The following is a 14,199-nucleotide window of genomic DNA, read 5'->3' on the forward strand; positions in this document are numbered from 1 at the left end:
TCCAATCCAACTTTCTGTCCAATTTCTATCACTACAGTGGCATAGCAAACCACTGTTATTGTTGTGTGAGTGAAAGTTGAGATTCCAGTCATACCATTCATGTTAAGAGAATGGCTCCCACAATAACGGAAATGTACAAAGGAGAGATATAGAAAAAGAGCAAAAGACAAAGACTTGGAGGACAGAAATATGGTCGGGGAGGGTGAAGGGGATGAGAGTGGGAGAGGAGAACAGAGGGGAGGAAAGGGCAAGACCAACATCTTGTCACCACCTGGGACCCAGCTTGCTGCCCGGGGATGTTGCCTTTAAAACCCCTTACCATTCCTGTAAATTCCTGTCAAATTAGCCAAAAAACGCCTATTCCAGGCATACCCAAGGTAAACTGAAATCTGTTCTTGAACCATTAGGAGTGCATGTATGATTTTGGTCTCTTGAAAACGTCAGAGTCATTGTAAGAGCTACTGGCATTTAGTCAAAGAAGTTTGAACACAATGAAGTAGTAGAATATTTTTTTTGCAAACAGATGTCTGCACATCACCCATAGCTGGAAAACACAATGGCACTGCTGAATTTTAGCTATACCTAGTTCAAGTTCAAATTTTCATAATAATACCATGGAAAATGAATAATTCACAAATGGTTTCTAAGGGTTTGTCTAGGTGTTTTAAAAAAAAAAAAAAAAAAAGCCATTATGAGACTCCAAAGCACCCCTGCTTCAATGTATAAAAACATTATAGAACTTTTTTTTCTCCCTTCTTGAAACTGAACTTTGTGCATATCAAACACTCAAAAAAATGCCACAGTGGAAAAGCAATGCACAGAAAACTAATTGCATTTACAGCATTTCCTTGTGGCTTTATATAACCCATTAAAACTGCATATGGTCATTTTTGGAATTTCATTGGCTATATGAAGCGCCAGTCATCAGCACAATCTGTTCCATTTGGCTTGATCTGAACACAAAAGAAGAGGGGCAGGCACTTTCAACGTGTCTTGCTGGCTACTGTAGGCATTATAATACCACGCCTTCTCTAATATTTACATACTAACTCAAGTTATGACGGAAAATATGTGGAAGATGCGCCCATCTGCCAGCTAATTTGGAATGATATAACAGCGGGTGTGGGTGTAATTGATGAAATAATGTCTTTTGGGCTAAATGTTTTATTGGATTGGATTGACTTGGACTTCATATGCAAGTTGCCTTAATTATGTAATTGTTTGTTTGTTTGTTTGTTTGTTTGTAATGTCTGACACAATGCACATGTAGGCTGAAGCCAGGTCTGTGGTTTCTACACAACATTCAGAGGCAAAACCAAAGCAATGCAGTTATGACAAACCAAATGTTATAAATACCCCAATCAAAATCAACTTAATTGAATAATAATAATTAAATTCCAGATCACAGACCAGCCATTGTGAGTATCTTAAAGCAAGGAATCTCTGGCCCAGTTCCAGGAATCTGAAAAACTGAACACAAAGTCTGATTGTCTTTAGACCTTCTTGACTGTTTAAGTGAAAAACAACAGCAACTATAAAAACGCCCACAGTGATGTTCGACGTCACCCAGTGCAAAGCACTGGGTGACCGGTTTGAAGCAGGTTTGAAGCCCAGAGCAACAGTTTATGGTCTATCTTCTCCGTTTGGAGTCAGGACCTTCAAAATGTTGCCTTTTAAGCTCTGGAAACCCCCCTTACCACCTGGGACACAGTAAGCGGTGCATACTTGGGCAAACCTAAGCTAAAGTATGCAAACACAGCAGGTATCGTTATCAAGTAACATTAAACTTTCCAAAATAGTGCAACACTAATCCGACTCAGCGAGTCCCAGCCAGGAAGAGCAGCATGTAAGCTAACTGTCAATCACACCTGTCAATCAACGTCCACATGGTAGACACCAAAACTACTGTAATTCTTTAAATCTCATTAACTGAGCAATAATTTCCAAATTGACCAAAAGCACACTTATTAAAGCACTCAAATTTAATGACTAGGACCATAATGGCTCATTGAAAAAAAAATATTGGGGGCGCTTTGGTAGCCGGTTACTGCGCATGCCACATAATCAAGCGTCCCTGGTTCGACTCTGGAAAGGGACCTTTGCTACATGTCATTCCCCTGTCCAAAAAAACTAAATATTTAATAACATTGACTCAGTATTTCTAAAGAGATTTGATGGTCAGTGGCCTTGCACTTTAAGGGACATACGTATTGTCAAGTCGTGGTAGTTGCCGCTTTGCGAAAAACAAAACCTAAACTCTTAACATTTTTATTCCTTACTTTCATATGATATTTACATATTTTCTCTCTTCATTTATAAACTGGGTAACGGTTAAAACACTATTAAAAAATGAACACTACTTTATTACAAAAAACTTTTGATGATTATCATTTTGAACAGTGTCATCAACACACCACAAATCTATTCTTGAAGAAAGATAAGGCTTTAATAAGTCTACTTGCATAATACCGAAGTAATCAGCTGGCATGATCTAAAGGTCAGCAGTGGTTATCATCACAAGGTAGAAGCACATGAAAGAGAACCTTAACAAACAGAGCCATCAGTGGCGCCTGAAGTGCACTCTCTTTATCGAACTGTTGCCAAGGACACAATCAGTAACACATACGCACTGGCCAGCACAAGAAATAAGAAACAGATAATTAAATGTGTTTAAAAGAAATATGTTTTTACTTACAGATATCTAAATATAACCAAGTGTAAAAAGTGAAAGGAGTTGCACAAAGAGAAGTAAAAGCTTAGACAAGTCAAATAAACAAAAAAATCAGCAGAGATGATGTGGACAGTTGTCTGATGTATCCTAAAATTAAATCCTGCTGAAGTACAGCCTTTCTAATCACTACACCACCAACATTAGAGGATCACAGGAATTCGGTGTGCCGTGACCATCTTAACAGAGATAATACTTTTGTGTGATCTTACCTTTGTTATAAGAGTGCGATACTCCTCGACCTGGTGGTCATTGTTATGGCAGCCTGCCAGGAGCTGCCACACCTCCCCACGGAGAGCCTCTGGGATGCCACTCCGCACCAAAGCTGGCAGCTGCCTGGGACGCACTGATAAATTCAGATGCCTGAAGAAGAAAAAGGAGAAGCAGAAGGAGAGTCAGTCACTGTTTTTTTAACAAAGGATTTCTCTACTATTTCAACTTTATTCAGTGTTGCTTAAAGTATGGCACAGTGATAACTCCCTCATTGCCTGACAGTATCGAACCAAAACAATAATTATAACTTTAAAGAAGAACATAAAAGCCTGTAACAAGCATTTATGTGACATAAGATGGAAAATAAAACACACTTGATAACATTAATAGAAATAAGATCAAATCATGTTTTCATTGATCCAATTAATAAAACTTTATTTGTGTAACACCTATGGTACAGATTAGTGTCATTCAAAGTGCCTTACAGACGACTGAAAAGCTGATAAGAGAAAATAAATCAAATATAATAAAGACCAATAAAATGGTTTAGTATAAAATAAAATAAGATTAACAACAATTACATAAAACAGTTAAGAAGGAATAATATATTTAAATGTAGGTATATACTGTATGTGCTATTTTTTCACATTATTTCTGCAACTGAAATTCTTTTTCAGCTGTTAGTCTACTTTTTCCCTCACATTTATTCAGATTCACATTCACATTTATGATTTTTACCCCTTCTCTATTTTTAGCAGGATTGGAAAACAATAGACAATAGAAGACAGTAGGCTGAAAATTATAGCAACAATACACAGAGCAGTTTTAATGCCTTCCTTCCTTCCTTCTTCATCTTCATATTTAAATGTTAAAGCTGTTGGGGAAATACTCTCAGCAGGTGACATACACTACATCTAGATGTAAATGAATTCAGGCATCTGCCAGCCCACTAGCAAAGTGACACAGATAGAATTAGAAATACATAGAGAAGGAGAAGGTATCCTTGGAGGCGCAACTGTACCTGCCTACCAACTATCGCCTGACTGGAGCCGACAGAAAATCCCTTATGATTTTCTTGCTTCCCTCCCCTCCTTTCTTAATTCATCCCTCTCCTTTTTCAGAGTTTGTTTTGTTTATTTGTTCCGAGCATCAGGTTATGCAATACATGGCATTTTCTGCTGGTACTAAGACAGGAAACAAAAGTATACTGTGTAAGTGTGTGTGTATGTGTGTGTGTGTGTGTGTGTGCATGTGACGTAAGTAATGCCAGGCCTGGTCCTTAAGGGCATAAGATTGTAAAGGGCTTTCTGTGATTTTCCTCTGTGTGCTCCCTGAGCTCTACATCCCACAATGCCTCACCACACACACGCACACACACTCTTGCTCACACACATAAAATTACCAATCGCTCACACAAAGCCTAGTATTATGATTCGGCGAGTCTTATGATTCCTGCCTTTATTTAGACTTTTTTTTTTCTTTATCAGAGAGACAAATGCCTCCAAAAAACATCATTTTCATAATGGACATATCAACATTTGGTTTTCTCTAAGGACATTAGAGATACCAAAATGTACTGAAGTACTGAAGTACAAAACAAAACATTTGGTTTGAATGTATGTATTGTACAGATGGAATAAACTGAACCACATTTCTTGGTTCTCCTGAAAAATATGCGGAAAGGGAGGAAGAGAGAGGCATGCAGCTCAGTGTATGTGTGTGTGCTTTAACTCACAGCTAATTAAAGTCGGGGCAGTTTCTATTCAGTTCATCACAAGCTTTTGATTAAAAACAAATGCAGTAATGGGAAGGGGAAGCCATCTTAATAAGTTGCTTATTAAGAACTCATGCCTGCTGCTCTTTCTTTCACATGTACATCCGTTAAACTCCATACAGTGTGTGTGAGTGTGTGTGTGTGTGTGTGCGTCAACTTAAAACAAGAGAACAAGAGAACAAAGTCTTACCACTTGGATAACAAGTCACCCCAGGTCTCCAAGATCTTCTCAGCACATTCCTTAGAAACGTCACCTGACCCGCTGAGTAACGGCTCATCATTATCTGGACATGAGACACACACAAGTTAGATCCATTATTATACAACAACAAACTTTATTCTTTTCATTTTTAACAGTTTACACATTTAGAGAACACTCCACTTTGTATGCAAATGATTAAATGAATGTGAAAATGTAATGTTTCCCAACGTAAAGAGGTAGTTACTTTGTGCAGTCAGTCACAAATTTCCTCCAATGTTGTTACCAAGATGTTGCCCAACTGTACCTTCTTCACTCATAAAGACTTTGTTTTAAGTTATATAATCCTGTGGTTTGATGTTTTGTAATGCTGCACACAATAGGCTGTATTGTCTTGTATTTCTGTTCTTAATCTTAATTGCATTTGAGCTGTCGACGTAATATCAAATTTGAGCGACAGCTCAGTAAACATGACTTTTTTTAAAATTTGATAATACTCCACCTGAATGCCTAGATGTGGAATTGTATCATCTATTTTAATCCAACTTTCCACAGTATCAATTAGATCAGATTAGACTGGATTAGACTGGATTAGATTAGATTCAACTTTATAGTCATTGTTCAAGTACTTCACAAAGAGATGCTGTTGACATCTAACCAGAAATTCAATTGAGGCATACAGTGCAGATATAAGCAGTTTACAAGATATGACAGATGGTATAGTGTACCATGAGATGTACTGTGTCATATCTAAATATTCACAACAGGAAAGGAGCAATCGATGGATACAAAGTTCAAAGAGTGAGACCAAATGTATCAAACACCAGAGGATACAGCGAGTGCCTCAATTATACACACACACACACACACACACCTTGCTAAGTTGCTAAGTACAGTACAAACAGTTCTGTAACACAGTGTCTGATCTCCCACTGGATCCCGACTCCTGTGGACACAAGTCTATATCTGGTACAGGCCCTAAAGACAGGCTGTAAATGTTAAATGCAAAATATCTGAAAGTATGCAGCATAATGCCGCTTGGTTTTATGCTGCACCACATATGCTTTAAACTATGTACATTTCATGCTGTCGGGCAGTACTACTGTATTGTGTCTTGGAGGCCCACGTTTCTGATGGAGGTCAATCCTGACCAGGGACACCACAACAGTTTAATGTTCTAGAGAGTTTTATTAAATTATCCTACCAGTTAAGCGCCTGTTTTGAGGCTGTTTATGTGTCTGACATGATCAAGTACATAAAGTGGTTCAAAATGTTAAAAACATTTTCGTATTGTTCTGCTTGTCGGTCTTCTCCATGTGGGTACGTTTGTAAAGATTCCTTTCATATGGCTTATATAAAGGAATTTAACCCTTTGCAATATCAGGATTTTTTCATTATTTGTTAAATCTCTGTACTGTATGGCTGAAAAAAACACAAGTAGTGGCTAAGTAAAAAACAGCAGAAAATCACCTTCTTCTTCATCATCCTCAGGTGGTGATGAAACCATGGTACCAGGCCCACTGGGCAGGATACCAGGACTTGCTGTGGTCTTCCGTTTTTCCCTCTCAGTTTCGCTTTCCAAACTCACCACCTCATACAGTGTGTCAGAGGCAGGACTCTTGCGCTCCTTCCGTTCCATCTGAAGAGAGACATCAGATAAACTGTATATCAGAATAGTAACAAAGTGTTTGCTTTAGATCATTGCAACTGCTGATACCTAGTACAATTTACAGAGACCCTCCCTTGAATTGATTTAAACGCGGATGGAAAATTGTGCCACGACTTGACATACCTGTCGTAGTTTAAGGTAGAAGGTCTCAGTGTAGCTACGCTTGCTGAAGGGCCAGAACAGCCTGTCATTTGGAGAGCACACTCTGACCCTCGTCTCCAGCAGAAAACGGACTGGCTCCTCCACCTCTGTGATCACCAGGTCCACTGCTGTCGTCATGTACATGAATTTATCTACAAAAAATAAGAAAAAACGCTGAAACGTCATATCCAAAATAATAAATAAGTTAACCAAACCCGCAACTGGGTCACTTATGTTTGAAGCTAGGGTGGTGGTGTGGAAGGTACTGCATGTGTCACAAGGATGGAACAAAGTCAGAATCAGGGTCAACTGATGTGTCTTCATTTCAACTTTCAACTTTCCAGCAATATTCATGCACAATTGGTGTAAATATTGTAGTGACTGTCTTGTACAAAACATTATTTTTAACAGGGACAACAATTATCAAGATGTAGGTCCATGCCTACATATTGAGGCAATAATTGTATCACAAAATGATTCTTCAGGGCTTGATTTGGGGATTTTTGCAACCAGTTGAAAGTGAATTGTACACTCAGAAATGTGTCAAATATTAGACGTGAAAAAATGGGTGATAAACGACCAACTATCTGATCAATTATATAACGCGAGGGAATATTAGGTGTTGACAAACACTGAGTATTATTTGAATTTGACAGATTTTTGGCCGTCACCTTTGGGCGTTTCCTCATTCACAGCCTGGAACTGAGGCGTGTTGGGGTTCCAGCTTCCTGTGATGATGTAAGACTTCCCGTCGGAGCTCTTTCCCATTGACTCCTGAAGGAGAATAAGTTCAAGGAAGTTAGCTAACACTCACATAAAAATACACACCCACATACATATATGGACGCAAGAGTCACCCACCAGGTCTAACAGGTGCATGTCACTGTTCTTCACATTCTTCCCTGGGCTGAGCAGGAGACCGAAACACCTGGAGAAGAAACACACACACATAAACATGCATATACACACACAGATGCAAGAAAGACAAAAGTGAAATGAATGGGGCATTACATAACATGAGACATACATAAGAAAAAAGCAGGAGAAAAAAAAGAAAGACAAGTCCGCGAAGCAGAGACAGAACAATAAATCTCTCTATAGAGTAATACCAGTTTTAAAACATCACATATGTTACCGCACTCATCGTTTAACACAGACCAGAGCATGGAGAATATTAAACACAGCACTTCAATCCTGCACCTTCTCTGTGTACATCATACAATAACAAACCGCTGTGAAAACGGGAAGTCGGCAAAAAGCTGATGGAATGTTTCAACACATTTATTAAACTGTGGAAAAAAAGGAAAAAAAAAAAGAGAGCCTCAGAGACAGACTCACATCAATCACCATCTTATAACTGTGCCGGAACACTAAAACCCTGACGTGGTCCGACACACGGATGTAAAGATGTTCAACAGTGTGTGTTTATCAATTATAGCTGAGTGATTCCTTTTTCTCATGAATGTCTGGTCATGTATCAACTGTAGCAGGCAGTCTGACAAATTCGTTTTTTCAATATTTTCCTTTCTACGAGACAATCCCAGAGATGTCAACTCATCATTCATTACTATGGGTTTTGTCATGAATCTGGGTTGTTTCTGTGTCTTTTTATTCTGTTGTCTCAGTTTTCATTATGTGTCTTCTGGAAGTTGCGTTGTTGACAGATCAGAGAGTTCTCTTATTTAATGAGAGGAGACATAAAAAGAGCATTGATCATAAGGACCTCAAACATAAACATGAACCCGAATGTTTGTTTGAGTGAATATTCAATCCAGTTTTCTATGTTTACCAACTGGAAATGATCACTTATCCGACCAATGCAATAAAAATCATTCAGTGATCCTATGAGACTGTACAGTATACTTGGCTCTTTGAAGATGCTACTGTACTCTATACTGAAGAAATGGTGTGTGTGTTTGTGTATGACTGTGTGAGTGTATGTTACCTCTCAATAGCCAACTCCTTATTGGAAGTCTGCTGGACATAAATGACAATTTTCTTGTCCATTCCTGCACGCAGTTTGAAGCTCTGCTTGTCCTTGTCTTTTGCTACAGCACTGAATATGAGAAAAACAGCAATATTATTACTCAGATTCTTAACAGCAAAAAAAAAAAGAGAGAAATCACAGATGAATGTAAGAGAAGCATATCAAGTTCAATTTTATGAGTTGATACAGTGTTAAGTTTGATGCTGACACAGGAAGGCAGATTTACAAACGTCTTAGAGATAATGTTTGATCACAGGCTGACATGATTTTGGTATTTATTTCAATACTGGGATGGAAAACAATAATCCTGCAGTTTCTACTTCTTATTTGTTAAAACTAAACATAATTAAAGCAACTACACTAATGGACTGGACATGTACATCAATGGTATTTATCACTAATCAGTCCGTTAACCCGCCATGTTCAAAACAAATGCTCATGTTTAGAACAAGCCCATTTATCAAATTAAAAAATTGCCAAGAAAAAAAAAAGATCTCTAAGCATGCCCTGGTTCTCTTTCCTGCTCTGTTTTATGAGCAGGAAAGAGAATCAGGTTTGGAGACAGGAACAGTAATCAACATTCTCCAAACTCTCACTGACACAGATTCTTGAGGAAACACTGAAGAAGCCCTTGAGTTAAGAGATTCTTGAGTTTAAAAAAATCCATTAATCAGTTTGAAATCTAGTGCAAACATCTGAATCCTGCTGTGAACCCAAGAAAAAAAAAAGTTTCTATTTGAGAATAGGGACTTAATGTACTAGATAAAGCTTAATGAACACAACTATCAGACTGAGTCATGGCTTTAGACTGAAAAATACATCCTCTGACTACAGCTAAACAGGTTTGTTTCACCCTATTAAAACTATTTGAATTGGGATAACAAAACACTGCTATTTTAAATCTTCCGGTACTGCATATACAAAGCATGTGGAAAACTCAAAGGAAAGAAACTGAGACAAAATAAAAACAAAACAAATCTCCCAAATGAACCGTTGACATGAAGAACTGTTACATATCTACAGATTATCTTGATAAAGAGCTTTTTTTCCCCTCTTTTCGCAGGCTTTCACCAGATAACTGGTTAATTTATCTTTCATATGAGAACAGCCAACTCAGTCTTTGTGAATCATCCATATTTACAAAATCAATATCTATTTTTACCTAACTTAACAAAGTTCAGATAAAAAGGACAGCAGAAAACAAAACTCATTTTCTATCTCATTTAGACACATTGGACACATGTGCTTTGTTTCTTCTAGATTAATATACTGTCCAATTTTAGCAGCCAGAGGTATCAGATCTCAGCTGTGCACATAGAGATCTTTGCTTTTTAGACTAATTACATACAACATAATTCTCTGTACCCTATTCAGTTTTTATTATCACAGAATACAGTTTTGGTTTAGTCCAGATATCATCAGCCCACTGTCCTTTAATCTGGGCAAACACAGATTCTCTGAACAAACAAACGTCAAGCTTTTCGTTATAAAAAAAAAAAAACATCATCAAAACCAGAGCAGCAGAACAATGAGCACATATCTTTAGACCAAGAACCAATAATTTGATTATGCAAGATAAATATTTGTCTCATCAACCTACTTTGTTCCATAAGTGACAGATTGCATAACTGAGCTATACATATCTTCCAATGAGCCACGCATGGTTCCCATCCCACGTCCCCCACTGCAGCCAACTTTGGTGCATATGTGTGCACTCCCAGAAAATATTGTATACCACTCTTATGCACTGATTCACACATAGAGATATTTCTAAGGCCTCCTGACCCCAGCAGGATAATCACTCAAAGGACACAAACAAGCTTGAAACAGTTTGGAGTTACTGATGATTCCTCCCAGAGTTCTACCTGCTGAGTCAGCTAGAACCTTAACACCTTTTAATAAATTCATGTGCTCAACAATATAGAAACGGAGTTATTAATTAGTCTGCATAATTCAGCTTATGTGATCCAGCTTTGAACTCGTAAGTACTGCAGGTAAATTGGGGTTTTCTAAAGTGAATGATTTCAGTTTTAAGTATATTCTATTTCCATTTTATTTAACATATATACTGTATCTCTGTATAATTTCTATATAACATTTATTACATAACCTATATGCACCAGGAACATTTGCTTATACACAAACAGTCACAACAGTCTGTTTGTATTTGCATATGAAAGCTGTTTGCTAGGAAGTCAACAAACTAAAAATAATCAACTAAGACCAAATGAGCAGGAAATATGTGCTGGCTAAAAATAATCACAGGCATATTTTTGTTTTCCAAATAAGTTGAGTATGTCGACCTGTTTGTGAACACATGGAAGTGTCTCAGTAATATGGGAAAACAAAATAAAAAAAAGTCAGGGAAGATGGATTGAATGGGGCAAACACAGGAACTTTCTGTTGTGTCGTCTTATCAGTGTGGGGGGAAAAAAACAAGAATGTGATGTTAATTAACAGAAGTGGTCAAAACTTGGCTCTGCTGTGAGACATTAAGGTCTTCTTCCTCTTTAGTGATATTTTTATCACTTCAGAATTTCAGAGTTTCTTTACCTTTTTTTGCGTAGCACGAAACAAGGAACTGACAAGGAAAGTGAGGACCTTTGTAACCGAGTCACCCAAAATTGCGGTCACTTCATCTTAATCCTACTGTAAGAAGTAGACTACTTGTCCCTGTGTTTATGAGTGTGACAAAAATGATTTGGTGGCTAACATGGAGGGCATTTTCATTCGGACATAATTTGTTATAATGGTGGTGCCACTGCAAATCAAATACTTAATTATGTTTAGGGTGATTTACATGTTTTCAAATTTTTCAAAAATACACATTTTGCATAATGTTTCCATTCACCAGACATTAGAATACATAAAGTATGAATGTGTGTCCCACCTGAAGGTACCCTTCCCATCATCCTCCTTGATTTCCAGGCTGACGGTGAAGGTAAACAAGTCACTGTCAGGGGTGAGTGGAGCAGTCTGCTGAGATGACAGAACTGCCCTCTTAGCTGAACGCCGAAATGCTGTGGCAAAGCTGTACAGTATCCTACTCACCTGCGGAGAACAAGGGAACATGTGCAAAAAAATAAATTCAGTTACTTTGTGGTGTGGAGGACTATAAGACATCAAATTTACTATCCAATAAAATCTGCACCAAAAACCTTCCAATTTGAAAACACTCAAATAAATGACACAACTTTAGAAAACTATAGTGATGAATTGTACCAGCACACACACTCTCTTTTCATACAAGCTAAACAAGGTCATGGGTAATACAGGGTGAATATGAGATAAGTCATCATGAGACCTGCCGTTTATTGCGTTGTGTTAACAAATTCACCCGCAGAGAGATAATTAAAAAAACCTGTTTGCTGTGGAAACCAAAGACAGTGAGCAAAGATAATCCAAGTAGTGCATTTGTCCAATCAGATACACTAAGTGTTGAGCTGATGTTATTTGTCATGCAATACCAATTACTTTGTTTGGCTGGACACAATCCCTTCAAGCACCTACTGTAATAATTTGAGTTTAAAGAGGCATTTGTGACCTTTATCAACCTCTACTCAGAGACAACAGATATTGTGACAGCTCTAATTCATGACACAACTCTCCTGTCTCTCTTTCCCTGTCGTCTTAACTTGCAAACGGAAGCAGCAATATCAAGTTAATTAGCTTATTATATCCTAAAGACACATCCACTACAGAAATAATGTACAGTATCACAAGACAAAATACAGGTGTGAGTTTTGTTGGTATAAACTTCAGCAGCTTCTACAGATGAAGTCAAAAATACAACAATACAACACCTACCAAAGCAACCACCAAATCTTTAATATTGATAAACGAATCAATCCAACCTCTGAAAATCTGTCATTGCCACTAAAAAGTGTACCTACTGACCCACTACTCCACTGACTGCAGATTGCAGACTCTAACCTATTTAGCAGTCAGTGGTTTTCATCTACATACTTATTCATATTTGACTTTGAATCTGACTGTGTAGGTAATTTTTCCTGATAACATTTAACAGAAGCTACTCACTCGTACCAGACTGCAGGTCCTGCTATATCTCAACCCCTAAAAAGGAGCTGTGGGGGAAAGAGTTGTGGGGATGGTGGTGGGGGGGTGGGGGGGTGAAGCTAGAGAGACAGCCAAGTGTGGAAAATTGTGTGATACTGATTTATTTACTTTCACTAAATGTAATTTCCACCCACAAGACTCTAGATTTGTGAGCTTTTCATTTAGTCAAGAAAAAAATTATGACTAAATAGACATGTGTGTGTGATAATAAACAGTGCTCTCCCCCATATAGAGGCCCAAAGCAATGTGGTTTTGGATCACCTCTAAATCTGGTAAGCAGCAGAACTTGGGGGTTAGTGACTGAGAGATGGTGTGGGGAAACTGCTGTTATCAATAAATAACCATGTTCGTTTGCTTTTTTTTCAAGGCCAGAGTATAAAGCCGCTTCTAGCCTCCTCTACACAATGCCTTTGTTTTGTTCCAAGTACAGTTAAAGGATGTTAGGGCATCGCAGGGGGTTTATTTATTGGGAAACAATTGGCTGTAAGAGATGGAGATGAGTAGGGTTAGATGGGGGGACCCCCTGTATCTATGAAATTAGGACTTGTAAAACTATAAAGTCTGAACAAAGGAATTGTTGTTCTGTACTCTTCAATGCTAGATTCAAAACTGATCCCGTTTGAATGTCTCCAAATGGTTGTTTTATTCTCTGTGTGTGGTAGGAATGAGCTCTACCAGGATGCTGGGTTGCAAAAGGCTCTGTCCCTGGTCATTTCTGCATGCAACATTTTAAAACATGTCATATAAACTACAGAGGAAATGATAACTGTTTCTTCCCTCAGATTTCATATGAAATGAAATTATATATAGAGTTCTGGACTGAAGCCCTTAAAGATCTGGAATTTGTATCCTGTTTTATTGTTTTTACTTTCTGTCCAGGGAATCGTATTTCTTACTTGGCTGTTTTATCTTCATGTGCATACTGACATAAGGCATTGTGACACTTTAATTGATGTCACAGTAATGATCTGTATTCTGTCAATGCTCAAATCTGTGTTCATCTCTCCAAACACATGATTTAATTGTGTTAGGAGCCCAAACCTATAGATTTCTAAAAAGTCTATTGAAGCAACCCAGGTTTGATTCAAACAGCACTACAGTAGATGTACTTTTCTGGATGGGAGCAAGAAGTTTATGTTAAAATTGAGGTGTTGGATATAATACTGAGCAGGACCCTCTGTCACCATCAACACAAGGAGACTGAATTGTTAGGAAACTAGCCTTGGGGCCTGACTAGGAGGTCTGGCCGAAACAATATAAAATAGGACAGTATGTATGAAGAGTTCCACAAAATGATTCAAAATCTCAAAAAATCCATATGATTCGAAGCTTGAAGTACTTACTGTATAGTAATACGTTAATAAGAGAAGGACATAGATTTGCCTCAAGTTTTTCCCTTTCTGAATTGTGC

At 37.9% G+C, this 14,199-nt stretch overlaps 1 protein-coding gene across 4 annotated transcripts in view; it reads right to left on the reverse strand.

Moving 5' to 3' along the window:
• LOC128380395 (rab GTPase-activating protein 1) overlaps window positions 1–14,199 on the reverse strand; it is a 75,933-nt gene that overhangs the window by 43,894 nt on the left and 17,840 nt on the right. For all 4 annotated transcript variants that reach the window (XR_008323485.1, XM_053340201.1, XM_053340200.1 and 1 more), the window contains 8 exons: window positions 11,602–11,762; window positions 8,670–8,780; window positions 7,586–7,652; window positions 7,396–7,498; window positions 6,707–6,876; window positions 6,385–6,553; window positions 4,906–4,999; window positions 2,941–3,091 (listed from right to left, as the gene is read on the reverse strand). Coding sequence is in view for 3 of the 4 variants with exons in the window: in XM_053340201.1 (XP_053196176.1) it covers window positions 2,941–3,091; window positions 4,906–4,999; window positions 6,385–6,553; window positions 6,707–6,876; window positions 7,396–7,498; window positions 7,586–7,652; window positions 8,670–8,780; window positions 11,602–11,762 (1,026 nt within the window). In the remaining variant the exon portion in view is untranslated. The remainder of the gene's footprint in view (window positions 1–2,940; window positions 3,092–4,905; window positions 5,000–6,384; window positions 6,554–6,706; window positions 6,877–7,395; window positions 7,499–7,585; window positions 7,653–8,669; window positions 8,781–11,601; window positions 11,763–14,199) is intronic.

The sequence above is a fragment of the Scomber japonicus genome, chromosome 19 (genome assembly GCF_027409825.1).
Source record: "Scomber japonicus isolate fScoJap1 chromosome 19, fScoJap1.pri, whole genome shotgun sequence".
Lineage (NCBI taxonomy): Eukaryota > Metazoa > Chordata > Actinopteri > Scombriformes > Scombridae > Scomber > Scomber japonicus.